Genomic DNA, 25240 nt, shown 5'->3' on the forward strand with positions numbered 1-25240 from the left:
CACTAAATATTGCTGTAAATTATGAGATTGTTTAACTTCTTTCTTCCATCTATCACAACCTGTTAATCATATGAACATCTTTAATCACAAAAAACAAAATTAAAAGAATGTTAAACCTTATTGATACCCATGTTAAATAACCGTAATAAAAATAATTATCACCAAATATGCTTTAAGATGATTTATCTATAAATATTATTAAAAGGGTAAACCTTAAAAGCCATGTAGACAATGCCACCTCGCATTACTAAATGCCACCTTGCATAACCAAAATTCCACGTCACCAATTATAGAGAGCCACGTCATTATTTCTTATTTAAAAAGAAAAAAATTGAAGCATTAAATGCAAATAGCATAATAACTTTAACTTTGGCTTTTTTAATTTTTAGATAAATTAAACAACCATTAAAAATAAATTCATACTAAATTTAAATTTTTTACGTTTATTGTTAGAATATTTTAAACAGCAAATAAATATCACATAATTATAATTTTACACCATTTATAAAATAATAAATAATTTGTAAATATTAAGAGCAAATAATAACATAATTAACATTAAACATTAATATTTTAGTTTTTAAAAGTAGAATAGGTTAAACAAAAAATTAAAAAATTACATCACTCTAATTTTAAACTGTTTATATGTGCAACTCCTTCTTAATTCTTATTGAAATAAACTTGCTCAATTTTGTTAAATTTGATAAATAAATAAATGTATAAATATAATTTATAAATAAAAGGCAAGACAAAATATCCACCTCTTTTAGTTTCGTAAGATAACTCCCTAAAAAATTCTCATGTAATGTGAATTTATGAGAATTTTGTAAGAAAAAAAACCTTTTACATTTCTTTCTATTTACTCTATATTTATGTCTATAATAAATATGCTAATAATGAAAACGAATACTCAAAAGTCATGAAACCTTTCTACATATTTATGTATATATTAACTTTGATAATAATAATAAAAAAAAGTCTAAAAGTCATAAAATGCATTCTCATTTGGCTATATAAATGTTTTATGGAAGGCAACATTTGTGAGCCAAAATTCAAGCCAAATTTTTTTTACCCCTATTGCCAAAAAAATTGTATGTATGTGTCAATAATGTTTCTTATCATTGTATCAAAATCAAGGTAAATATATTAAGGTTTTTAAATTAATAATTTATTTATTTATTTTTAAGTTCGATTGATTTGAAGTAATTTTCACATTTTTTTAACCTTAATATATATGTAATTTTGTTTTCATTTAGAGACTATCAAGATTTGTGGAGTTGAACTATTCAAAGGTAAATATACTTATATCTTTATAATTCAATGCCTATTTCTTACCTTATTTAAGAGAAAACTTAAATTAATAACGATAAGGTTAATATTACATAAATCAAATTCTACCATTTTATTTGTTATTAATCACTCAGTGGATTTTTTTGTATGGATAGTTAATTGGAGAAAGAAGACTATATGAAGAAGAGTGGTAAGAGAAAACTTAAATTAATAACGATAAGGTTAATATTACATAAATCAAATTCCACCATTTTATTTGTTATTAATCACTTAGTGGATTTTTTTTTGTATGGATAGTTCATTGGAAAAAGAAGACTATATGAAGAAGAGAAATACTATAATTGCTTAAACAAATACTCCCCCTATTACACTCAATACTATGTTATAAACTAACTACAATATTGACAACATGAAATTGGAGTTGCGATGATCTCAATCTTATTAACAAGTTGGACAACAAAATCTCTTTTGGTATTGATAATAGTTACATGTCAATTATCTTGTGTATATGTCTTATAACACAAATGAGATTGCAATGAGATTTGTAGTAGACTACCATTTAACTCATTTTATCTTTTATGCAAAGTTTTAAAATTTAGGATTTTTGATAAATTGATATAAACGATATATTAAGATTATCATTTATTAAACTTCATAATTATGTTACTATTAGAAAATATGATTTATGAGTATTAAAAAATTGAGAAGATAAAAAGTCCTATAATTCTATATCTTCTTAACTCCTTACATTTCGAGATTTATTATTCTAAAAAAAAATAAGAAAAAAAGGATCAATAATTTAATATTATGGATTAATTTACTCTTTTGTCTTCCTAAATGACAAAGGGAGATTCAAGCTGTCACATAGAAAATTTAGTACATAATCTATACAGTCTAATTAAAAGGTAATCTTAAGCATTTATCATGAATTAATGGACTTATTAAAGGTAATTATTTTTTTTAAAACCACATGTTATTAGTATATTAATCAAAATAAACAACTAAAGTACAATATATAGTTTTGAAAATAAACCAAAGTTGTCAAAAAAATAAGACACTAACCGACTAGCTTTTATGTATTCCAAGACTATATTTTTTAAATGGATCACCTAATTGCTCAGACAAATATAAATAAAAAGATAAAAATAACAAAACTAAAACAAATAAACTAGTGAATTTCACGGGTCACAAACCTAGTTTTAGATTAAAAAGGTTAAAAATCATTAAAAAAAACCGAATTATACTGAAGAACTTCAATGAAATCGAAAAGTAAACCATTAAAATGGAAAAAAAATGGAGAAATTGTATATCTTTTTCGATGAATAAATAACATCAAAAATTATGTTTTAAGAGGATAACAAAAATTATTATTTTTAAAAGAAATATGAGCATCAAAATAGAAGAAAATTACATACCTCTTCAATCTTCATATGTATGATTTATTGATAGATTTGTTTAGAGAAGAGAAAAGGAGAATTTCTATTTTTTTTAGAGAAGACAAAAGGAAGACAAATTTGTCAGGGAAAAGAAGAAAGAAGAGTGATAGGAATTAGGAACTCTACAACTGAAAAAAACAAGAAGAGAGAGAAGAAACCTAGGGAGTATAAAACTAACATTATTTTATTCAAATGGGTTAATGGTATGCAAAATGGGGTTTACTTGACCCGTCTTAACGTTTCAGACGGATCCTTCCGTCTGAAATAAGAATTTGTGCCCAAAAATAGGGGGCCATGACGACAACACGGGCCACAAAGGCTAATAGTCGGCCTTGGATCAGTGAATCGTATATGAGACAATCTCATATGAAAAGTCATGTGAGCGTGTGTAACAAGTGAGTCGAATTATATGAGATGGTTCTGTGTAAAAATCCATACATGAACTTGTGTGATGTAGTTGGGCAAATTTATATGAACATGACTTTTGTATTTTATTTAGGGTTTTTTTATAACTGCTACCACATATAATTCAAATTTTACCAGCTGCTATCAAAGTAAAATTTCTTTAAAAACTGCTACAAAATTTATTTGTTCGATTTAAAACTAACTACCACATCAGGTTTGGAAGCAACAGGTGAAGATCTCAGCCACTCATTTTAATTTGTCACCTATAAGTTGTATTTTTCCTTCCTTTAATGCCTTTAAACCCCCCCCCCCCCCCTCCTTTATATGTAATATGTTTCTAATTCATTCATTCATCAACACCTCAATTAATTTTCAATTTCACCAATTTTAATTCTCAATCTCAATCTCTCTCTCTCCATTCCATTAATCTGATTCTCATTTCTTATTTCAACTTTCTTTTCAAGTTCAGGTAATTATTCTATCTCTTCTTTTTTCTTCCTTTATTTGATATAATCATTGTACTTTTTCAAATTACTTCAAATTAGGGTTCTTCATTTTTCATTTTTCATTTTCTTGGTTTGTAACAATGTGAATGGGGGTATGTGAATCCAATAAGCAATGAAATTAAAAACGATTAGGGATTTTGATTAGATGTAAACACTAATCTGGGATACAATTTGGGGAAGAAGTTTAAAGGATTGAGATGATTTTCATAATTCTCAATTTAATTGAGAAGTAATTTAGGTTAGGTTAATGATGAGGGAAGTTAAAAGATTAGGTTAAGAGGAATATGTTTGGGTATATGGATGAAATGAGTGAGGGGAGTGTAAAATAAGGTATTATTGTCTTCACATGCGCAAATAGGAGGCTTGTGGTCATTTGTTAGTTAGTTTTAAACCAAACCAACAACATTGGTAGCAGTTTGTAAAGAAATTTTACTTTGGTAGCAATTGGTAAAATCTGAATTATACGTGATAGCAGTTATTAAAAAAACCCTTTTATTTATTAGTCTTTTTGTTTCAAAAAAATAAAAAATACTCCCTTCACTGTAAGGCTCTGTACTTTCTGGCCGTTTATAGCTGAACTGATTGGAGCTGCAATAATAACAATAATATAATGATAATAATAAGGGTTTTTTTTATCCTAAATGTATTTAAAGTAAGGAAAAGTAAAAATGATAAAATATTGCAATTTTTCATAAAAACATCATTTAATTATTTCCTTTTTGAAAAATAGGCTGAATTTAGTGAAGCTAAGCTAAATTGAGCTAAATTAAACTGAGCTATGATGTAAGCTGAAATAAGTCAGAAAGAACAGCGCATCAAAGTATGTATATAAGTGATCAAATTACCCATCATTTATCAAACAATAACACTAAACCAGCCTATGGTGGTCTTGTGTGACGTAAACGGACAACCCCCTACCCTTATGCCTCTTTCGCCTCGTCCCTTGGACCAATGCCCTTCAACATTCAGAGTACCTCGTCCATGACCTCGAATAGAGCTGATCAAGTGCGGTCCTACCCGTTCGGCCCGCTAAAATTGCAGGCTTGGACAAGAAAAATAAAAAAATAAACGGGTAATGAACCATAAAACTAGGCCCGCTTGAATAAATGGACGGGCTTGGACAAAACAAAATTGTCCATGAACAGCCCGCTAGGCCCGCTATTAAAAGTAATGACTATTTATAATCTGAGCCGCACGAAATATTGACCCATAATTACATAAATTTTACAATATCAAGAAAAGAAACCTCATAAAGTCCTATAAGCGTTATGTTCATCTCATTTAATTATACATTCAATGGTTCCATATGTCGGAACAGAATAACGGACCTGATAGTATTGTTCGAAGTACTAATGTTACATGTTCCAAACAAATAAACAATGCATTGATGGAAAACGAATAACAAATTATCTTTAAAACAAAAAAACGACTTGTTTTTTGAAGATTAGTATTTTATTAAGTGTAAGATTTTAAAGATAATTGTTAAGTTTTTGCGGGATGTAGCGATAATAAACTCGTGTTTTAATAGAAACACTAATTTTTGTATTTGATTTTAGTCCGGCCCGATTTATTGAAGTGGGCGGGTACGGACAGTGAAATCTGGCTCACTTAGCGGGTACGGGCTGCGAAATTAGGCCCGCCGGACACTTTTTTAGCGGTTGGGCCCAGCTCGTGTCCGGCGTAAGCCCGCTTTTGATCAGCTCTAGCCTCGAAGAATCAATTTCTAAGTTCTAGACTCGGAATTCCAATTATGTCCAAATTAAGTGTGAATCCAATAATTTGTTATCGTCATAAATAAAAAGTCACTAAATCGAAAAATCAATTGAGTTATGAATCTAATTTAATTACCTTGTTTGCTGCGTGGATTGGAATAGTTATGCATCTACAAATTCTTCCATGAGAGCAGCCTAATTAATTAATTACACATAATAATTAAATAATAAACAATCAAATATTCCTAAATATTTACGTGCGTCTCACAATGAATGGCAATGGCCACAATCAAACACAAATTCATGTCAAAAATTTTATTCATCTTCATTTTTTTTGCGATTTTCCTTTGACGCCATCTTCATTTTTTTGCGATTTTCCTTTGGGGCCATCTTCAGTTTTTTGTGATTTTGCTGTGGGACGGTTATGGAACCTGCTTGATAGTGCCACAGGGGCTCGAGTTTTCCGATTGAATCCCCTAGTACAAATAAAACCTAAGTACAAAAAAGAATGTAAAATAATCAGCGAAGAAAACATAAAAACCGATGTTTTTTAGTAATTCGGCATGACTCATGAATGACTTTTATTGTAGACAATATAAACAAAAGTACTACGGAGTATATGAAATTACATACCTTGGCGAAAACATTGTCGAATTTCCATTTCCGTTGTACCTGAATAACAAAAATTGTGTTTAGATTAATTGAAGTAAAGGCATCTTGCGTAAATCAAATCAACTTTTCGATACTAGAGTATATTACCTCTAACTATAGTAGAAGCACTCGTTCCACAATACAAAGTTCGCTTCTTTAAATTCCATATCCAACTTGTTGGAACACTCACAGGACGTTTACATGTTTCATCATCTACAAAAACCTGTTGCCAAAAATCTCTTATTACATCAGACGCAAACGAAATACGCATTACATATTACAGTTTGCTCTCTTTCAAACCCCTGCAAAAGCTTTAACATACAACACTAGCTCAAATATTTTTATAAATACGAATCTCCTAAAATCCGTTACCTCATTCATTTGAAAATATGTCCCATTGAGCGGAAATGATCTCCTCAGTGCTGTTTGAACTGGTATCTGTTCATACATTTGGTAAATTTGGTCATTAAATTTGTACAAAGAGATTTTTGTTCAAAAACAGTTTAGGCTCTGAACTCTAACCAATAATGTTCCCGGAATAGTTGAATCATCATCGCGAGATGTACACTCCCCCTCACTCGAACAAGGGCCACCTTCTGTATTATCACATGTCTTTTCCATTTGCTCTATACAATATCGAGTAGAACAGTTAGATTACTTGCATATAAAATTATAACCCAGTAAAGAAAGTGATTTTCTAATCTACGTTTCACGTGCTCTTTATTAAGCTTGTATGAATTTGCAGTTTTACCTGGTGTCCATATGGCAAGAAGATAAGGAACATCTCCTACTTGTGTCTCCAATTTTAACTAATTCAACAGAGACAAACACAATGAAGACGTAAGCCTTAATTCTCAAACATCAGTAAGTTTGCACAAGCTAACAAATACGCTTACGAAAAATATTAGCTCACATAAAATAGAAAACTCTTGCCAAAGTAAAATTTGTCAAACAAAACATAGTAAAACTCTTAACAAGATAAAAAATTACGTACATGGGTAAGGAGCTGGTTATCTTTGGGTAATTCATAACTGCACATGGAATAAAATCGAATTTACAATTTATAATAAGAATTAGTACTATCTTATAAGAAATTTAGAAAGATTGAAACTTACACTTGGTGCTCGGTCCTCAATCGTGCAACACTCTTTAGTTTAGGTAAAGACGCAACATTTGCAGAAACACTGACCATTTCTCTTGATGCACAGCTTTTACTGGAGATATTACTCTCCTGAGAATAATTCAACAATGCTCGTTCATTATCCTGGGAGTTGAGTTCCAGGTGATACATATATCCATCACAGCAGTCTTCTATATCGCCCAACTCTACTTGTTCTGCCTTTCTTACATGCCCTTCTTCCTCTTCAATTTCCAGCTTTGGAGATGATGGAATTTCAACAAAATACACGGGGTTTTGTGAGACATTACCAAATAATGTTGCCAGTTGTGAGGATGATTCAACATCTAATGATGAAGCACAAATTTCCGAGCATGAACTAATATTTGATGTCAAAGAAGGCAGAGAACCAGAAGGTCTTCGTATGATGCGATCAAAGGGATTTTGGATGATCTGATGTTTCTTCGACTTCTTTGTTTTTCTACCTGGCCCTGGTAAAGCCTGTCTCGAACTGCACTCTTGTATTGAAAACATGATTATGGTTCATGAACGAAATCAAATAGAAAGCCAGCTTATTTTTGTGGTAATTCTAGTATAGGAGTCTCTGAACCGAAAAAAAAAAAATTCTCATGTAGCTGAAAACCTACAGTTCAATATAGCAGTCTGAACTACCAACACATAAATACGAATAGAAAACAAAGATACTTTTGAAAAGTAAAAGTCCATTTTTTTGTTTTCTGGAAAATTAGCACCCACGAATTTAAGAGAGGGAAAAAAGAAAAAAAATGTGTATGTAAATGAGTCAAATCCGTATATGAAAGAGCAATACCCATTAAAAATAGTTGCAACAGAAACTATTACAATGATATAATAATATCATATACCGTACAGCGTACACTAGTAAAGCTAACATAACAATAAAAATTGACAGACCTTTCACTCAGGCTCGCATAATATCGGCAATCACTCTTGAATGGACATGCTCTACAATTTGGGCTTCTCTTATGACAAAAAACCTACACAAATGACATTTTACAGATAAAAGCCCTTGCTAAAAAAAACTTAGCCCCAATTTCTCCAAAAAGACGGAAAATAAATAATTAATTACCTTCCCAAACTGGATCATCTGATAATGTATTCGATACCTACAACCAACGAAAAAAGAGGATCAATGTCAATAAAAGACGTATGCAGTTAGCAAGCTATTTTAATGTATATTTGAATTTACAGTGTTTCTTGCTTCAGATGACACAATCTTGACGAGAGATATTTTTGTATTTCATCTTCTAAGGGATACCTGGACAATGAAATTTGATAAAAAAAAATCAAAAAAGACCCAAGTAGTCCCTATTAGTTAACAGAACTGATCTAGCAAGCTTTTGTTGTAAGTTGCGAAGAGGTTACTTTTGAAGAAGATGAAAGGGCATTCCTGGAGGAAGCGGCTTGATAGGAACCCAACCAAGGCGTATGGCAATGCGACCAATATTTACATCAACCTAGTATAGGAAGTTGTCAAGAGAACAATTGTGTTATAAAGAGTTATGGCAAGACTTTATTTTCTTAACACGCTATATTAAGAGATAAAGATATTAATGTGACACGACATTTTAGCCCAGTCAAAACATTTTCACCTAACTAAAGGTGACCATAGTTTAGGTTCATTACCCAGGTTCCAAACCTTCCATCCAAACAAAGCCTAAGATTATATGATAATTTCACAATGACCTAGTCGACAGATATTGAGGAAAAACAATGAAACATTTAACAGCTACAATGACTGAAACTAACTAGAAAATTAAGCATGCTACATACCGGGAACCCAAGATGGCGAAGTGATAGAAGTCGCATACATTCTACACTTTTCAAGCCAAGTCCATGAAAGCTTAGCAAATAAGCTCTGAGAAGTTTTTCAAAACAAAAAAAATTACTAATACCCACTACCAAAATGAGCAAAAAATGGCCAGAAATAAAAGGTATATCAATAACTTACTTTGCTACTTCCGGTGGAGCATCACGTAACCATTCAACATCTAGACTACCATGATCATCAACAATTCGATTTAAAGCTTGCTGGAATGACACATAAACATATATGTAATATGATTAGCATATATCATGTACTGCAAACTGAATACAAAATTACAAAGTACATTTTTTTTGGAAACTCTTCCATGATACCGTCTCTAAGTTAAGGCACACTATATATCCAGGAATAACAACATTTATAGGTTATCTCACCAAAATGACAAAATTTAAGAAGCTACTTGTTTTTGCTTTAAAGGTGAAATCATAAAATTAGTCACATCTCATATCACAGTTATATACCTGGATTTTGAGCGCCATGATATTGTGCTGCCCTCTATGACGAATGGCTGCTGCAACATTATTTTGCGCTGTTTTCCTTACAGCATCCCAATCCACAGAATCTTCATTCTCAGGCTTCCTCTGACTCTTCTGAGAGAATCTAACCCGGATTTTTTCCCAGTCAATGTGTATATCTTTTACTTGCTTCCCCTTTTTCTTTGATTCTTGCAAGTAAGGCATTGAAGCTAGCATCTCTCTCAAAGCATCATCATACTCTCCCTCTTTCTCGCCCTCCTTTAGCCAAGGTTCCTCGTCGATGGGATCGGGTATAGGTTCTTCTTCGTCATCAGGATGCTCGACAATTACTTTTTGGGAACTGCCTACTGTCTCGGAAGATCCTTGACTGCTCATGACTTCTGAATCCATTTCATTGTTTGTTGGTGGTTTGATGGGGTATTTTGAAGCCAGGTTCATATATGCATTGCTACAAAATGGACAATCAAAAAAATTTAAGCCAACTATTTCCAAATTTCTTGGAATAATTGATACAAGTACAATAATAGCTTGTTATGAGCCAGAAAAAGTCTTAAAAACGTATTCAATATCGTTCGAGACAACAAGGGGAAAGGTGTTTAAGGTTATCACGGCCACATTTATACCGAAGCGACTGATATCAGCCTGCAATGACTGAAATAGATATCAAGTCTCAAACCGTGGTTTAGCAACATGAGTATGAAAAAAAATCAAATTGAAAACAGGTGGTGTATAAGACAGCCTTACTGAATATCTCTAGCCATAATTAAGAGTGACATCTTACCTAGAAAGAAAGTCAGACACATTTTGAGTGAGGTAGACGCCAACAACAGAATCCAACACGGAACCATTCCATTTTATGAAATCCTTGCTCCCTGTAAATTGATTGATTTACAATAATTATCAAATATCATAGCCTTAATTACTTCATGGTTTAAAATCCAAAAGAAGAAAAACTTGATATCAAGAAACAGAATAAAAATACTCAAATTTTGGCCAAATTGAGACAGCTGTTTTTAGACAACCTAAGAGTCTCATAAAGTAAATATTAAGCCATGGAAACATGTCTAGAGCTTGTTTCAGAAATAATGTTGGAACTTGGAACAGAGCACAGAGAGCTTGTTTGAGACTTCAGCTTTCGCCCACGGTCGTGTTATCAGTTGGCGCGGACTAATCTCACTAATGCGGTCAGAATCGCTAGAAAATGAGCTAATATGCGGTCATGGACTCATGGTGACCTCTAAAACCTTGATAACTTAGGCGTGTATTGGTGTTGAAGCAGATATTTAAAACCATGGATCTAACTTCTAATTTTGAGAAGTAATTTGTGAAGTGCAATTCGAAAAACTTGGTGAAGGTCTATGTGTTCAAATATTATCCAGAAAAAGCAGGTTTAACCATTCAGAAAGCAGGTTTCAAGCAGAAATGTATGTAGCAGCTTGGTTAGTTAAATCGGATTCAAGTTTGATTATAGTTTAGACTTTAGATTTAACCATTCAGAAAGCAGGTTTCTGTTAGAAGTGGCATGACCACCTTAATTCTCGAATGACGTCATACTTATAAAGACAAAATGAGGAGAAAGCCAGCAACTGAAGGAATGTTCACTTTGAAGCTCACTTCTGTTTATCTCTTTTCTTTTAGAAAAACAATCAGTTTGTGCAGAACCAGTGCTATTAGTAAGCATGCTGGCTAGAGCGTTCTACAAAGACAGACAAGTTGGTTGCCTTATGGTTTGTAAGTATCACATCTCAATGTTTACTGGATATGGAGTACTTATTGTTAATGTTTACACTTACCTACAAATAAAAATATTTAGCATCATATCACCATACCTATTACTTGACTAAGTTTAGGTTGTCCTAGAGGATAAATTTTGAGAAAGGTATTTTTCTTTTTCCATAAAATTTAGGATAATGATATCTTAGTAGACCTCGAAACATGTTGGAAGCTACGGCTTTGTTGTTGCTGTAAAACACGCTAAATTCTAATTAATGTAGTTCTAATTAAACGCACTAAGGTTTATGAACCGGAGATGGATGTGTTGTGGACTGGAACTTACTTTTGATCTTAAAAAGTACAGCTGACGGGAGATACTGATATTAAAGTTTCGAAGGCTCATTGCTCTAATGTTTTCTGTTGAAAATCGTCTATGACATCAGTCACTAGACCAATTTTGTGTACACCAACCTTGATTATGAAAGGCATTTGAAAAATTGAAGTACCTTTGAAATTTATAGGCTTTTGCTGACAAGGGTTCTAGGTAGAATCAATATGTACAACTACCTTCAAAGGCTCAGACTTAGCACTGCCTTTAGATCATATATGTGTATGTGCTGGCAGAACTGTGAGATGAGGGTGCATTTATTCATCCGCCGTGATGTTGCTTATGATTCATGGTTGAAGTTGATAAGTATTGTGAAGAGCAATGGGTGTGTCCTAGTTTAATTGTTGAGTTTCCCACAATGAAATTTCAACGCTTGCGTAGTACTACAAAAGTTGGGAAGCAATTAAGGAGAAGGGCAGTGTTTGGTGAGTGTGTGTTTAAATTTTAATTCTTGTACATTTAGAGGGTTAAATTCTTGTGATTATATTAAAAAAAAAAAAAAAGACATAAAGTTTTACATTCATACCTTGATAATAGTACATTTCCTGAAGGAATTTTCCCATCTTTTTGAAAAGATTGATTCTTTCTTCTTCAAATCTTATCTTCTCATAAAAATCGTCTGTTTTGTTGTTTTGATCACTAACCTCTACAATCCAAGTTTTTGGATCATCATAGAGTTTTAGTGATCTGAGTCGTAGCGCAAACCCATTCACAAACTCCTCAACATTTGCGACAGTCCAGTCTACATAAGAAGAAGAAGAAAAATATGATCAACTCTTACTCGGCATAAATGAATGAGGGAAGCGCCAACTGATTAACTCGAGATACCTGAATCTACGCCCAATCTCAGTTTGCCCAACTTCCCCTTTAGTTTAGGTGTACGTACTGAGTTCTTGTCCTTAATCACATTGGGTTTCCTTCCTCGGTACACTTGTAACTCATTCTGCTTACCCTTTGGTTTAGAAGTACGCCTTGGTTTCGGGTTCTTGTCCTTAATCACATCGGGTTTCCTTCCTCGGTACACTTGTAAATCTTTTAAAGTTGAGGGGGTTGGAGTAATTGTTTGCACGTTATCTTTATTAACTCCATGCAATACTATAATATATAATAGCACAATGTTAAACGTGATTTAAAATAAAAGCAAAAAAAGGAAACATAATACTTTATAAATTTAATTTAGGTAAACAGAACCTACCAACCAAATCAATATCTGAGTTGTCACACTCTTTACCAGCAGACAAACCAGCCAATATAGGGGTCGTTTCATCTTGATGAACAACTGCTGATATAGGGGTCGTTTCATATGGATGAACAAGTGGTTTTGTGGAGCGCCTTGCCCTCGGCAATCTCTTCTTTATCTTAAAAACCGGCCGTGAAGATAATAAGCTCAACACACAATTAAACGGGTCATGGAAAAAGTCCCCTTTTGTAGGCATCAACATCCTTAGCTTACCTTTCACACATAAAATTCGATCAAGCAAACTTCCAGTAAGGCACGTGCCATTAAACCCTTCAAATCTCTTTAACGCTCCAAATGACTTTTTATTTCTTTGTAATCTCTTTCTCTTGAAATTCTTTTCAAATTTAGGTACCAAATTCTGGCATATATATAAACACTTGCTATTGAATCGTCGACGATAAACTAGCGCACTTTTTTCCTTGATTTTTATATTAGGCTTAAGACCTTGTGTGCACATTGTATCGTTGGTTTTTTTCTCATTGTCGGGTTGTAAATCACTTGGCAAAGTAGCCTCCTTAGTTGTTTTCCCAAAAGAAAATTCCACAGCTTCTGAAACATTGCCGGGTTCCAAATCACTTGCCAAAGCAGGCTCAAAATTCAATGATTTTTTACATGTTGAATCTATTATCGGTTGCTCCCCGAGATGTTCGAAAATTTCACAGCATTCGTTCGGTTTTCTCTTATCGTTCTTCCTCCTTGGCTTAGAAGTTTTGGGAGTTTTGGCTTTTGGAGGCTTTGGAGTCACCGCCTTAGGCGTTTTGGGCGCAGGCGTATTGGGTCTAGGAACATCAATTTTAGCCCAATAGTATTTATTTTGCCTTTTCTCTCCCGGTTTTCTGTTCAAGTCTGGGCCAACCTTTCGCTTCTTGTTCTTCCGATGAGTTAAAATTACTTCATCATTCTTGTACTGGCCATCTATTTTAAACAAGAAATAAGAAATGACAAATGATCAAACACACTTATCAATTGTTTGGTATAAAAGTTCGGATCCACATAATATTAACAATAACTCTACTTCCAAATCACTACCCAAATCTATTTATGTGAACAGTGTCAAACCTCATCAAACATAAATTAAACACATACATACAATACATTAAGAATAGAATGTGTCTGTAATCTGTTCCCATTGTAACAATTGTGTTGCATCTGTGCTTTAGTAGATAGTTTAGCTACATTGTTAAAGGGTGCGTAAGGATATCGGATCCTTATCTGCTAAGGCAATGTGTTGTCTTATTATTTTCAAGTTCAACAATATACTATTTCACCATTGTCAGTCTCCTCATATTTTGATATGGGTATGTAGAAATACTCAATTTTTGGTTGATGTAACCAAAAAGCATATCGCCGATCAAGTTAAAAAAAACAGTTGTGGCCGCGGTGAATGGGTGATACTAGTGTTTGTCAATTAACACACGCTCGGGTTCTCTCCTACCATATTCCATTGTCACCATTATCATTTAAGGAGTATTTTCTTTTACAAAAATAGCATATGAGGACACTAACTACAAAAATTAAGTACACCGGCTGCACCACGTCATCGTGTGATAATTTGAATTGACCATAAACAGAGTAGAATCTACCTGAAAGGTATAAATTAAGCACAAATTCTTAATTAAGACAGGTGCACTAAAATTGTATCTAATAATTTTCGTACTGTCATACCTACTAATTCCGCCATTAATCCATGAAAAAAAGCACAAACTTACCAGGAACAGCACCTGATTGATTTACAGTATCCGACCTCACAGTCTTCGAACAAGACGTCCCATCCAAACCTGCATCACTGCCCATCCACAATGTCGCTGATGCTGTTGTCGCCATTGAAATCGACGCCGGCAGCACACTTCCATTGAACAACACGTTACCACCAATCAATGTATTTGAAATTGAATCAATATCTCCGCCGGAATCAGACCGAATTGTTGTCGATGTAAGACCGGGATTATCAACACTCGTAATTGCACAATTTACAGTACAATTTAGGGTTTTACCAGGGGTTATCGGCACAAAACTGTAATTATGCTGCTCAGACTCCATAGCTTTATGGAATTGAAGGTTAAACAATGATTTCAGTGTAGATTTAAGGAAGAGGTTGAAGATTAAGCAGAATTTACGGTAGATTTAGGGTAATGGAAAGTATAAAAGAGAAGGAAATTAGGGATTTTGTAGGGATTCTGATGATAATTCTTTGGATACTTTTTTTGGTATTTGAGTAGAAGTTGTTCAATCGCCTTCTACTTCTTTTTAGGGGGTAGACGGTTAGTTTAGTTTGTTAAAGTCGTTGAGAGGTGATACTCATCGTTTTAAATTATTCTTTTTTTACGAGTTGTGTTCTTTTTTTTTGTAACGAGAATATCTTTCATTAGCAGTCTAGAGTGATGATACCTTTGTTTATGCTTTTTATTGCTTTTTTTTGGATATTTTTTGGTCAATAACTGATTTGAACAAAGGGATAATTTATTCACATAGTGGATATATATATATATGGTAAAAAAAATTTTATTATATCTAAAATATAGTAATTAAAAAAAAAAAGTAAATTCAATTTTTTAACCGGTAGCCACACTCCCACACACCGCATTTATTTAGAGTATTTACTACCATAACTATCATTCAACAACTCATCTACAATAGATGGGTAACATTACAATCAAATTGATGTTGAAACCATCAGACAAGTAAACTAGCACCCCCAACACAAATATCATTATACCTCCAGTGATACAGTAGCATTGTACACGAACCCACTCTTAAACGAGCTTAGGTGTTAAGTTTTTTTTAATGTGTAGATAGGTAAGTTCAGAAACTTTATGCTATAATTCGAATTATTTAAAATAAAAATCGAAAAGTTTATTATAAAGCTTAGATTCCACAACACCGGTTGTACCGTTGTAAACTTGTATAGTTTCATTACTATTCGACATTCACTTTCAATCCCCACCTCCTATGAAGATTCAAGTATAAACTTCTTGTTAAAATATTTAATAACAATGACATATCGCAAGAAAAATTAATCATTTATATAATTAATAATAATTCATTTTTGTGAACTTGTGATTGATAAGTCGAAGTAAGTGAAGATATCAAATTAAATATTGCCAAAAAAGAACTAATGTTGCTCACGATTTTTTATAACATACTAACCATGTTATAAAAAAAGTCTCTTAAAAATTAAATATCATCAATACATATATTTTAACTAAATTAATCTTAAACTAGACTAGATCTTTTTATTTATACTTCACCTACTTTAAGTTACTCTTAAACTAATCTAGATCTCGCGCGTAAATGTGCGGTACATATATAGAGTTTTTTTTACTTTTTATCGTATTAATTATAGGTTTTTAACCATTGTCTCTTTAATTTTTATATGTCACCACAATTTATTTTGATTTGAGAAAAAACGATATGCAAAATTAATTAAGAAAATTGAATAATGTCATGAATGTGTATTTTAACGAAAATATTGTTTTTAACTTTGAGCTAATAATTTTAATTTATAAATATTACAAATTTTTTAATAAATGTTTTTTTTATCACAAAGCTGATAAAGCAATTTATATAATTTTATTTTATATGGATAAGTAATATTAAGTATGCGTCAAATCATTACAATAACAACAACAATGTACAAAGTATTTTCTTGATTGAAAAATGTTGAGAGAAAAAAACAAAGCTTATAATTTACGAAAAAAACTTTGAAATGGGATAACTTTTTTTTATTTTTATTTTATTTTAAAATAAAATAAAAATGGATATCAGGTAAGGTGTGGATCTCGATCAGATGACCCGCCCATTTTTATGCATATGGGTCTGATTCACATCCATATCCATTATATCTAAAATTATTGCGATTCAGATCCCCAGATCTGAACATAATTTAGGATCCATTGTCATCCTTAGTTGTACAAATCATGGGTTCGTTCATCCTAAGCTAAGGTTTCAACGTGTGCATCTTTTCTTGACGACAACTTAGAACGTGTTACGCGTAGAAATCTATGTTGGAAAGGAGACACTTATCAATTAAGATGTGTTTGGCCTTACTTATATATATATAAAAAAAATTCCTTTTAAAAATGAGTTTTTTGATAAACGATTTCTCAAAAAAAATTGTGATTGTTTGGCGTAATTTTTTTTTTAAATAAATATTTTTCATTAGTTTAATATATTTTGGCCAAAATTTTGAGCAACTTGATTTTACAATGTGATAAGAGTAAACAAAAGAAAAGGTAGAAGTAGAAACACCAATTTGCTACTTCTACTCCTAGGAGTAATTATTTGTTTTAGTTTTTTAAAAGGTTTTAAATCCTCTAAAAAATGGTGTTTGGCCTAATTTTTACTTTTTTCAGTTACAAGAACACTTATAAAACTAGTTCAAACAGCCCCTAAATAAACCTGAGATGAAAGCAAATCAACCAACAATAACGATGAACACCAAAAGAGATGCTAAACAAACCAAAATGTAATCTTTCGAGTGTCGAGATTGAATTATAGATGTACGTATCCCTTTGAAACTCAACTTAACCAACAAAAAGACTGAGCTTGAATTATAAATCAATTTTACAGTACTCGGAATTACAGTGCAATGCTACAATGAACATAAACAATCTATCACAATGACATCTCTCTTCCCAACATTAAAGCTTCTTGCAACCTTAATGTGAGAGCAAAATACACTACGAGAACAAAACTCGCCTTCGGATTCAAGTACAAGTGTACAACACTTATCACTTAACCTCAGTATTCATGTACTTAAACTCAGACTCTGAACAGGAATGTTCAACGACAGTATTATGTCGAAATACGTTTCTGGAGAATTATGCAACCAATGAAGCCTCGATAATTTCTGCCCCTTGTGACGATCTTTGGCGCAAGTTGACTGGCAAGAGGAAGGCGAAATTTTGGATGCAGAAGCTGATTTCCTAACTGGTTGTTTCGCCCGGAACTTGCGATTAGTTGGACTTTTCATTGTCAAACTCAAGTTTTCTGGGAACGGTTGGCAGAATGTGAGTGACTCCGGACGGTTGATAGTCTTGATACGGTCCTGGGAAATGACAGATGGAGTTTGAACTTTTGGTGGACATCGTTCCTTCTTCCACATACAAAATGATCGCTCTAACAATGAGGGAACCTGCAGAGAAATAAAATAGTGGTATGGTCATCTTGAATTTTTTTTTCTGGTGTAAAGGACAAGGACAAGGACAAGGGCAATTTTAATGTTGACAAATTCTGAAGCCAGTTCATGAGAAACTCCATTTGATGATTTTACTACAACATTACCCCAACGCCTTGCTGGCTCCCACAAAAGGCCCTTAAGGGAGAGAGGATAACACCAACCACAAAAGACACCGTTTTCAGATGAGATAAAATGAGATAGAACCTGGTCATTCCAAAGCCAAACCAGAGACTGAATTATAAATCAATTCAGAAGCCCAGAAGGTATGAGGATCTTTTAAAGAATGTGGGTCCTTCCGACAAAACTATTTTCATCCAATTCAGAAGGCCATTATTAGTGTGCCTGTGTTTTCTTCCAAGACTGCAGAATCATATTACATTTCCATACGTTTGTTCAAAAAAAAAATTCCCATATTTTGAACAAATGTATGGAAATGAAATGAAGGGAGGGAGGGAGTACTAGAGTGTACCACTTGGAAGATGGAAACTATTAAAGAACCAAATTCATCGGACCCTATAAACTCTAAATAATTAATGGCTTGAAGTTTCCTGACATATAATAGTGCACTCGAATCACCCACAAAACAACAAAGGAAAGCAGGGAGAAACAGAAGAAACAACAGCAAAGAAAGAAATGCTAACCATCGAAAGTAGCCCAGAAGAAGCGATTGAAAGTGTTGAAAATGGAGACTTTCCTGGTTCATTTTTCTTGTCCTTCGATGATCCAGTATCTATAACTGTACCAAAACTTGATGGAGCTAAATCGTCTTCATCTTCTTCTTCTCCTTCTCCTTCTTCATCTTCTTCAACATCTTCTCTCTCTTTTGGTGGTGGAACTTTCTCCTCCTGTTCAACAATCACATCATCTTCCTCCAAATCAATATCTGCTTTCTTTTCTGCATCCTTTTCTTCTTGTTTTAACGCCTCTTCCATATCTTCAAGGATTTCCTCCAAGGTCAATTCGGCCTCTATGAGTTCAAGCTCTTGTTCAAGCAGTTCTCTTCTAATTTTGCTGGCTTTCTTTTGTTCTTCAGTCCATTTTTCGAGTTTATCAAACCATGGTTTCAAGGTATTTTCTATTGAACATACTAGACGCTTCAAAAAGCCCTCCTTAGGAGCCACGACTTCTCGCCCGTAGAACTCATCAAATCCTAGGGGCAAGAATTCAACTTTTGAAGGATCGACATCCTCACCCTCTTTCAATGGTGGCTGCCAAAATAAGCGGATACCATGTTCTTCATCATCTACATAGTTAATTATTCTTCCAGTTGGTGTGTGTAGGATGACAGGGTCCTCGGAATATATAAGCTTAGATGGATCATTAGGGTCAGGTTCTGGCTCCTTGTTCAAAAGAACGAATTCTGGGGACGTATCTGTTCATTTGATTATTCACAAATAGGCCACATTTTAGCTTAAGAAAAGTATACAATACAAGATTAGCGATTGAGAAAAATATGTAGGAGAAACAAGCAGCAGCAGCAGTAACTTTGCCCCAGTGCCTCAAGTGTCCCTTGGCAGGGGGGTTAAGAGGGTCAGGGTCAGGTGTACAGGGAACGCAGCCGTACCCCTTCCTAATAAGGGGGCACAAATGCTGTTTCCGGATGACCCATAACGAAATTGTGACGAGTATTATATCGACAACTCCACATGAAAATACCAAAGAGAATTCATCAATGACTACTTAGAAAATAAAATAAATAAACAAATAAAAGTTGGCGAGTTTATTGAACATTTTTGGTTTATGCTATCATGAATCTAAACAAAGGATTGGGGAGTTTATATGGCTTCATCCGAAATGGAAAAGAAAGAAAAAACATGAACTTTAATTTAGTGTTCAACATCCACTGAAGCTCACCTATCCAGACAAGTGAGGCATTCATTGTAGATAACAGACTGACATGTTGCAAGCCTAGAAACTGTAGGTTACAATTAAATGGAGGTGCCTACGCAAATAATTTTTTTCAGAAATTCTCCAAAATTTATTACATCACATAGCAGAAACAGTTCACTAAGTCGAAGGATATACACCTCTTTCCCACCAGTGCTCAAGCTCTGCTGGCATTGGTAGTCTTAGGGGAGCTTTATAAAAGGAATTCAACCACATCTCCCTTTCCTCATCCACTTCATGCGCATAAGTTTTCCAATAATCCGGAACCTGATAACAAAATTAAAAGCTATTTTCAATACTCTGAGGTTTGCACTAGTTTCTATCTCCAGTGGGCCCAAATTATTCACTAATCTTTTACTTTGGAATATAATAGAATAAAGCATAAATGGTTCGCTAAACACTATGATTCTTCTAAATAGCCTCTTTATGTTTTTAAGCAGGAGGAAGGTTGCTACATCTGGCTTCCCTTACCCCACCAACAGTGAGAGCCATACAGGCATTAGGGTAATGTTGTGTTGGGGTAATGTTGTGGTGGTGATTTTTGTAATAATTCTCTTTTCCATAATCCATACTCCGTACTCAAGCATAAGTCAACATCTTACTTCATAGAACTGGTTAATGAAACCTGGAGCCTGCCACACATCATCTTCCTCGTAGAAATAGGGATGCTGAGGATCACCATACGGACCCCTCTCCTCTCTGACCACTGCAGCCAATTCAAAAGGCAGAACCCATAAAGGCAGGCAATGAGGGGAAAAAAAACAAAGAAGCGGAAAGCATCAACCATTTCATATGATACATTGAGATTTGAGATTTCCGATAAACTAGACTAAAAACAAAATTATTGACCAATCCATTTGCATGGTGCAGCATTCGATCAGATTTAGGGAATGTAATTTAAGTACGTAGAATGCTACTAGGTCCAATAACACAACTCAGGCAATCTAGTTTGCAAACAAACACTATTTTATTACAAGGATCACCCGGCTGAACCATGCAATCATTGATCAAATCGTTGCTCGCCCAAAATAGCAAGATGACATATAGCCAGCAAAGTTTATCTCTCCCAATATATTCCCACAATTATACTTTTTGTGCCTCCAATTGGTTCATCAAAAGACTTACTTCCATCAGGCTTGTTAACAAACATCCGCGCCTTGGCTGCAGCTACTTCAGCTATCCCAGCGTGTAGCTGAACAAATATCATGTAAAATTAGCATCTGCACTAAATACAACTATAAGAAATTTGACAAGGTGCTGGAAGCAGACAATAAAAAAAGAAGGTAGAAAGGAAGAGATACAAAGGGTGTGTGTTAGAATAAAGAGAACTCTATATACCGTAGAAGTTTTTTCGTCACAATCAGTAGCCTCCTCTACTAGCTCACCAAAGTAAAACCGGCCCTTCAAAAGAACAGAATATAAGAATCAACATAACAGTTAAGTTTCATCTACTAATACAACAAAGGAACAAACAAACAAGTTGAGTACAAATTTCTAGGATAATAACTGACATTTTAAGTTGTTAGTTAAGAGACCCAAGTATAGCAGAGACCCGGGGAACCACCACAAATGCAAGGAAGATATATAAAGTAACACATCCCCCTAAAGCTCAAAACTAGTACATGTATTTTATTCAAGAAGTGAATGGTTTGATAGTGTATCACGGAAGAGAAATAAATAAGAAGATAAACAGTAGCGCTTCATGCACTTACAAATATTGGCTGCTCATTCACTTCATACACACCACAACCATGCATTCTACTATGTTTCCACTGGCCAGCATAACGGTACCGACCTTTTTCACTGACAAGTAATGTATAATGAGTAGAGGTACAAAAGTACAACTGTGATACTGAGCAAGAGTAATGATAGGGGTAAACCGTAGAAGCAAGAATAACCTGGTATAGGATCATCTTGCAGTACAAAACTTCACTATAACAAACAATTTTGCAATAAATCTGATCTACGGTATTCAAGATAGACATATAAAGTTGGTCAAGAGTAAAGTTGGTTGTGATCATATGCTGGTCAAGACACACATGAGCACATGTCTTGAGGTCAAGTATTATATCCACTCACTTGGCCACACAAACCAATCTCGCAATATTTTCACTTTCAGAAAATTTTGGTAATCAAATACAGAAGATACCCTCATAAAAGTATGTGGCCTCCACTGTCCATTGGTTTTTCATATTACTTACACACTCCATTAGATTGACATATATATCCTTCTTACTTGCCTCTTTCTCAAAACTTGCTTCATCATGAAGTGAATCCGAAGAAGTGGAGTACAATAGTGACGTCAATAAAAAGAAAAAGCAGAGAAACGAAACAAATTGCCAGCTAGGGGTGAATAACTTACGGCTTTCGTCCAAATTGCCTTATCCACTCATCATTCTCATAGAAAGGAATTTCATAGTTTCCGCCAGTAAGGCGAACACTGTCCTCGATATCCATCTCCAGCCACTCCCTATCCTCTGGATTCATGAAATCTCTTGTAATGATTTTCCCTTCAGCCCGCATTTGTGCTTCAAGTCTGAAATAGCCATCTGAATGAGTCCATATGAAGATCAAGATCCACACATACTACCCTGGCAACCCATATTGCAATTAATAAGCGAATGGAGAACTTACTTGGAACCAGGAATAGGTTCTATGTCTGGTATGTCAACTTCGACAACACCATGCCCCTCCATGTTATTCTGAAGCCACTCTCCCTCGTACCTGCAGAAAAAATGTCAAAAAATTTGAAGCTTCTCAGATAAACATCAGTTGATAGTTGATACGTCAGGCACATGTTGGTTATATCAAGTAATTCATTCTCCCTTAACATGTACACTGAAATTAGCATACCTGACTAAACCTTGTTCAGCAACATAAACTCCCTTTCCATGAGCCAAGTCATCCCATACGGTACCTTCATACCTAATCAGATTGATGTACGAGAAAGTCAATAAGAAGTAAATAGAAGACCAATGTAAAGGCACAGAAGTAAAAAAGAGCCAATCCTTGAAAAGGTTTCCTTTAGAAGAGGTAAACGGAAATCTATGAAATAAACAGAGAAATATGCAAACTGGTACGAAGTGTTGGACACGAGTACATATCCAAGTGCCGGATACCAAAGTCGCTCTAATACCTCACTTTGGTCGCATGTTGCGTGTCACCACACGCCACTTCGACACTTCACCTTAGACCAAAAAATTGAAAAACTCGTGAAAATAACCATATCCAACACTCTGACACCACGTCATGTCCGACATTTGTAACCAAGTCGGAGTAACATAGCTGGATACAAGTACATATGCAAGTGTCAGACACTAACTGCCAACCCAGTAGCAACCTAAATGCCAAGATTAATAATAAGTAACCAGCATTTGTACTGCAGCCACCCATGGGAACAGTATAAAACACAAACTTCAGCCCTTCAGGTAATATATTTCAAAACTCCATTAAGACCCCAAATTTAAGACCCACGCGACGACAGTTGAATTCCTTTCATACCCTTGTTAACACACACACATACAATTTACCAACCACATCAATCACAAGCAAAAGTCCCATTTCACAAAACGTATACCGGCTCCCAATTTTCAGCAATCCGCAAACAAATTCACAGCCTTAAAACCAACTAAACCCCCAGAAACACCAATTAGTCGAGGCGGGCGAGCACTTACAAGCAAGTTTATCATCAGAATTACAATTCGTCAGCATATAATAACACAAACAAATTCTACATTCCTATGAAAAACACAAAACATTTGCTCTAATATGAGAGCATTGTATACATATAACGCGTAATGAACTTAATTAAGAAACACTCCATTTGTGTCGGTCATTTAATCAAAAGTAAACAAATGATTGGGACGGAAACTTACGAGCTACCATCAGCAAAAATATAGCTAACCCATTTCAAAAACTCCTCAATTCTATCCAATTCCTCAACAACAGCCTTAGGATTGGAAATATCGTAATGATTATCAGGAATAACAGGGTAAGGTTTTCGATAAGGTAAATAAAAAGGTGCAATAGGTGGATCTTTTCCTTGACGAAGTTCATCTTCAACAACTTGCCAATCATCTTCATCAGCCCAAACCGGGTCCCAACCGGGTTTAGTAGCTGCCAATGGAGCATCAGCCCAAAGCTCCCTAAGGTCAGCCTCACGCCAATTCTCTCTGTCTTTAGGAAAATCAAATTGTTCTTCTGGGTAGACGAATCTGCGCTCGTCCTCTTCGGCGGCCCGTCGATTGCGGCGGGAATTTAGGGCTCTGGTGAAACGCTCGATGTTGGCTTCTGGGGAGTTGTCGGATTCGGGTATGTCCATGAACTCGCCTGGGCGAGTGTAGTATGATTCGGGTTTTCGGGTTTTCTTTTCTTTTGGGTCGCCGTTGGAGTCGTATTCGGATTCAGAGTCGGAGTCGGAGTCGTATTCGGATTCAGAGTCGGACTCGGACTCGGACTCGGAATCCTTCTTTTGTTGTTCATTTTGTGAGGCATTGTTATCATCATCGTCTTGTTGTTGTTGTTGTTGGGTGGAGGAAGGCATTGTGGAAATGGAGAGGGGGATGAGAAGAGGTGGATAAGGTAAGGCGGAGATGAACAACAACTGAACAACTGAACAACTGAAGAGGTGAAGGATCCAGTCTTTGAGAGTGTAGTAATAGTGTGGATTATGGACTGGGCCCAAATTTATCTCATGGGTCGAGCTAATTTTTTTTTTTTATGGGGGCTGATTTATATCGACGACGTTTTAGTAAATATCGACGACGTTTTTCATAAAAAAGACGATGACTGCCCTTTTGACTTTCTCTCTCTAAAAAAATTTCTCTCAAACTCAACTAAATTAAAAACAAAAAACAACAACAACAATTAACAATATGTCAGCCTAATTAGTTCATGACAATAATTTTGTAAATAACATATTGTTAATTGTTTGCGTAAATCTGAAATTTATACCCCCAAGGTTGAACCATGGACCAAACTTTGAGATCTAACGTTCAGCCATGGACCAAACGTTGGAAATCAACGTTTGCCGTGGTCCAAACGTGGGAAACCAACATTGGCCGTGGTCCAAACGTTGGAATCCCACGTTTGGCCACGGAGAATTTTTTTTTTTTTTTTTTTTTTAAAATTTAAAAAAAAAAATTCTCCGTGGCCAAACGTGGGATTCCAACGTTTGGACCACGGCCAACGTTGGTTTCCCACGTTTGGACCACGGCCAACGTTAGTTTCCCACGTTTGGACCATGGCAAACGTTGGTTTTCAACGTTTGGTCCGTGGTCGATTGTTGAATCTCAACATTTAGTCCATGAACTAGTTCATTTTTTTTAAAAAAAACCGTGTTTAATATGTTTATTTGCCGATTTTTTAAATTTATTT

The 25240-nt window shown here is 34.5% G+C and overlaps 2 protein-coding genes across 2 annotated transcripts; both read right to left on the reverse strand.

Annotated features, from left to right (window-relative positions):
- Positions 1-5396: 5396 nt before the first annotated feature.
- On the reverse strand, positions 5397-15081 carry LOC141647952 (DEMETER-like protein 3). The gene is made up of 20 exons (XM_074456333.1): positions 14508-15081; positions 12754-13713; positions 12387-12653; positions 12085-12300; positions 10239-10329; positions 9443-9905; positions 9108-9187; positions 8930-9014; positions 8522-8613; positions 8346-8414; positions 8226-8262; positions 8051-8133; positions 7116-7628; positions 6995-7031; positions 6752-6809; positions 6523-6626; positions 6373-6438; positions 6109-6223; positions 5983-6021; positions 5397-5841 (listed from the first exon to the last, which is right to left on the reverse strand). The coding sequence occupies exons 1-20, from the start codon at positions 14836-14838 to the stop codon at positions 5675-5677; spliced, it is 3873 nt and encodes a 1290-aa protein (XP_074312434.1). The 5' UTR covers positions 14839-15081; the 3' UTR covers positions 5397-5674.
- Positions 15082-17321: 2240 nt separating this feature from the next.
- Positions 17322-24500, reverse strand: LOC141647953 (protein TIC 100). The gene is made up of 11 exons (XM_074456334.1): positions 23740-24500; positions 22718-22789; positions 22499-22588; positions 22227-22400; positions 21577-21667; positions 21203-21265; positions 20990-21056; positions 20467-20570; positions 20005-20131; positions 18619-19349; positions 17322-17932 (listed from the first exon to the last, which is right to left on the reverse strand). The coding sequence occupies exons 1-11, from the start codon at positions 24405-24407 to the stop codon at positions 17546-17548; spliced, it is 2574 nt and encodes an 857-aa protein (XP_074312435.1). The 5' UTR covers positions 24408-24500; the 3' UTR covers positions 17322-17545.
- Between the last annotated feature and the right edge of the window lie 740 nt (positions 24501-25240).

The sequence above is a fragment of the Silene latifolia genome, chromosome 3 (assembly GCF_048544455.1).
Source record: "Silene latifolia isolate original U9 population chromosome 3, ASM4854445v1, whole genome shotgun sequence".
In the NCBI taxonomy this organism is placed as follows: Eukaryota; Viridiplantae; Streptophyta; class Magnoliopsida; order Caryophyllales; family Caryophyllaceae; genus Silene; species Silene latifolia.